At 25.7% G+C, this 3,772-nt stretch overlaps 1 protein-coding gene across 1 annotated transcript; it reads left to right on the top strand.

Annotated features, from left to right (window-relative positions):
* The first annotated feature begins 1,443 nt into the window (after positions 1–1,443).
* LOC135928457 (thioredoxin reductase-like selenoprotein T) lies at positions 1,444–2,497 on the top strand. Its single transcript, XM_065464927.1, is given in 5 exon segments — positions 1,444–1,613; positions 1,650–1,729; positions 1,850–1,887; positions 1,928–2,015; positions 2,056–2,497. Coding segments are annotated over 5 exon segments (483 nt in total). The 5' UTR covers positions 1,444–1,452; the 3' UTR covers positions 2,172–2,497.
* The last annotated feature ends 1,275 nt before the right edge of the window (positions 2,498–3,772 follow it).

The raw sequence follows: 3,772 nt of genomic DNA, 5'->3' as shown, positions 1-3,772 counted from the left end.
CAAGCTCAAAAGGATCAATTAATTAACAACAAGATAGTTTCCTATATACAATAAATAAATGTATAAAAATATAATATAAATTAATGAAAATTTAGCTTTCACTCTACTCAAGCCCAAGCTCAAAAGGATCAATGAATTAAGAACAAGAAATACAATCAATCACAATAGTTTCCTATATACAAAAAATTAATGTATAAAAATTAATATAATAAATTAATGAAAACTTAGCCTTCACTCTACTCAAGCCCAAGCTCAAAAGGATCAATTAATTAAGAACAAGATAGTTTCCTATATACAATAAATTAATGTATAAAAATATAATATATATTAATCAAAACTTAGCTTTAACTCTACTTAAGCCCAAGCTCAAAAGGATCAATGAAATACAATCAATCCTATATACAATAAATAATGTATAAAAATTAAATAAATAAATGAAAACTTAGTTTTCTCTCTACTCAAGCCCAAGCTCAAAAGGATCAATGAATTAAAGAAGAAATACAATCAATCACTATAGTTTCCTATATACAATAAATTAATGTATAAAAATTAATATAATAAATTAATCAAAACTTAGCTTTCACTCTACTCAAACTCAAACATAAGCGTTTTCACTTTGAAAAAAAACAAAAAGTACGTGGTAAATGATAAATAGCGTCAAGCGACGTAATTGATATTTTATGCATTCAAATATAGTAAACTACATGATAATTCTTCTCAGGGAATGTTATATTCAAATAATAGATATCATTAAAAAATAAATGATAAGAGAAAATAATGTGAACAAAATAATTTTTTTTTTCCTACCGGCCTCTTTTTTGATATTTTCCTCTCATCGGCCTCAAAATCGACATTTTCTCGCGGCCTCGTGGGCAAAATGCCCAGTGGGTCTTATGGCCAGTCCGCCCCTGATCATGAGAATGGGAAAAATATTTTATATGTTAGGCTTGAGTTTGAGTGTGGTAAAAATATTTTACAAGTACAAACATTATAAAACGTGGTGATCCTAATAAAATATAGAAGATTCTGCAGCTAAATTTGCAATGCAATAATTATGTGTCATTAATACAGTTTCTCACTAGTATTTCTGATTCTTATTCAAATCAAATCCAACTTAATTTTTTTATTAATAATCAACGATTTATAAATATTTTTAAAAAAATCAGCAGGTTATTATTAGAATTTGATTAATATATTCTTAATAATTAAGTTTATCACCCCTTTAAATCCAACCGAGTGCCAATATAAAATAAATTTACCCCACAATTTAAAAATATTTACCGTAATTATAGGTCATTTCTGTTGAGTTCCATATTCGACTACGTTACATGAAAGAGGATATTTTTATGATTGCTTGTCTTCTACATATTTTTATTTTATAATTAAGTTTTTGGATCAGTCATGATTTATCATTTAATATTCAGTATATATATTTTCATATCATCATAAAAAATGATAGACTCTCGCTTCAAAATATTATCATTGATGATTTTATATTTTATTTTTTTAACTTATAAAGATATATTTATGAAAAATTCAGAAAAGGTAACTATAGATAAAATTGAGGTTATTAAAATGGAATCTGGTTACAATACTATCAAATTTCAATACTGGTAATTTACATTTATTTATACACTAATTGATTATAGTTTCTCGTGAGGCTACAAGAAAACATATGAACAATATCGTCATTATATACATGAAAATTATCCATTTTTACACATAGAAGGTGAAACATATCCGCCATCAGATATTAATAAATTATTCATGCAAATTTTATCTTATGCTAAAATTATTATTATTATAATGTTGGTTTCCAATATTAATATCTTTGAAATATTTAACATAGCTATGCCTAATTTTTATACTTGGATGCTTAGCAATAAAGTTTATAATAAATTTAGATTGATATTGATTAATATTTCAGTCATATGCTTCATTGATGATATTTTTTATATCAAATGCAATTGAAAGTCAACTTTTATCCACAGGTGCATTTGAGATAAAACTGAATGGTAATTTATAGTTATATTTCTATATAAATTTTTTTTTAAGATGTACCTTTGTGGTCTAAAATTGAAAGTGGAAGAGTGCCTGCTATACAAGAATTATTCCAAATATTGGATAATCAGATGAGACTTATTAATCTTAAAAGACCTAATATACATTAATTTATTTAATAATTGTCAAACTTATGAAAATTTTTATTGAAACTGGTATTTTAACCAGAGATTTAAATTGGAAAAAATGACAATGTTTATGATGTTTTGTCTTCAACTAAATATAATGTAAATAATATTTAAATTTGATGGATATTATTAATATATTATATCATATATTTAAATGTCTTATAATGCTAAGTTCATACTGTTAAATCTATATCATTAAGGCCATACGATGGTGCCAATGAGGCCACAATTCTAAGGTAGAAACCTTTAGGTAATTTTTGGGGGTGGCAAAAAATTTTAATTTTTTTATAATATCAAAAATATATAAAATCAGGTTGAATTGCCCAAATTTAATAAAAATAACTTAATTTTTGTATTTTAAAATTAAGGAGCTTATTAACTATTATATTATGGGTGCAGGGCCACAGCCAACTATTTCTAATTAGGGGGAGGGGAAACTGGTTACTTAGGGGCGCAATATTTTTAAAAATAAAACAGATAGTTAGGGACTCAGAAATTATTTGTCATTTTTTAAAAATTTGTAAACCACGATTTTTAATTTTAAGATAGATGAACTAAAAGCTAAATTCTATATTATTTTTTTTCCATAAGCCATTAATACTAAATTGTTTATATCGGTCTTTCATTGATTCTCTAGTACTCGATACAACTCTCTAGTGTAGAGAATGAGGCCTCACAAGAAACTGTGAATACCCCAATGATGATGGCTACTGAGCAGGGATGTGAACCCACACCCTGAACCCTCCTAGACCCTCGTATTTTGGCTGAACCCGGACCCTTTTTAAAAGTGGAGGGTCCAAGGGTTCTAGGTGTCATAAAAAATTTTAAAAATAAAAATATTTTTTTATAAAATAATCCTTTTTAAAAGTGAAGGGCCCAAGGGTTCTTGTCATAAAAATTTTTAAAAATAAAAATATTTTTTTAAAAAATAATAAAAAAATTTTAAAATTTTATTAACTTTTTTTGTGGAATCATTTATTTTATCTCCGCGTTTTTCTTTCAATTTTCCTGGACTTCCATTTTATTTAGAGATTGATATCATAATTTTCCAGTGTAATAATATTTTATTATGTAATATTTAATAATGTAAATTTATTAATATGCTGTTATAGAAATACGTTGATTATTTTGAAAGTGTATTATTTTGTAGTACATACAAGTAATAATAAATTGATTTGTAATGATAATGCACAACACGTTGGTCCTCAATTTGTATGATGCTAGAACGATTAAGTTTGAAAGATTTCTGTAATGATTTTATTATAGGAGCATGTGAAGTCATTTTGTCGGAAGATGATTGGTGCCAAATAAAGGACCTTACTAGTGCATTAGTTCCTTTAAAAATAACAATATTAGGATTACAATCAGAACAATTATATTTATTTAATTTTAAGGCATATGGATTAGATGCCAATTAGATTTTGAAAAATTTACAGTCCTTTTTATACGAAATATTAGATAACATGAAATTCGAGAGCAACAATATTTGCAAAATAGTGTTGTATAGTCATTTAGATCCTCGATATCAAGTTTTATTGAGTTTAGCAAAAACAAATGGCTAAAGACCATCTTAAGGATTTATG

This window comes from Gordionus sp. m RMFG-2023, chromosome 4, assembly GCF_954871325.1.
Source record: "Gordionus sp. m RMFG-2023 chromosome 4, tfGorSpeb1-WG-v2, whole genome shotgun sequence".
NCBI classification, from domain to species: domain Eukaryota; kingdom Metazoa; phylum Nematomorpha; class Gordioida; order Chordodea; family Parachordodidae; genus Gordionus; species Gordionus sp. m RMFG-2023.
Note: the sequence above shows the minus strand (reverse complement) of the source record. Positions and strands in the feature narration are given on the sequence as shown.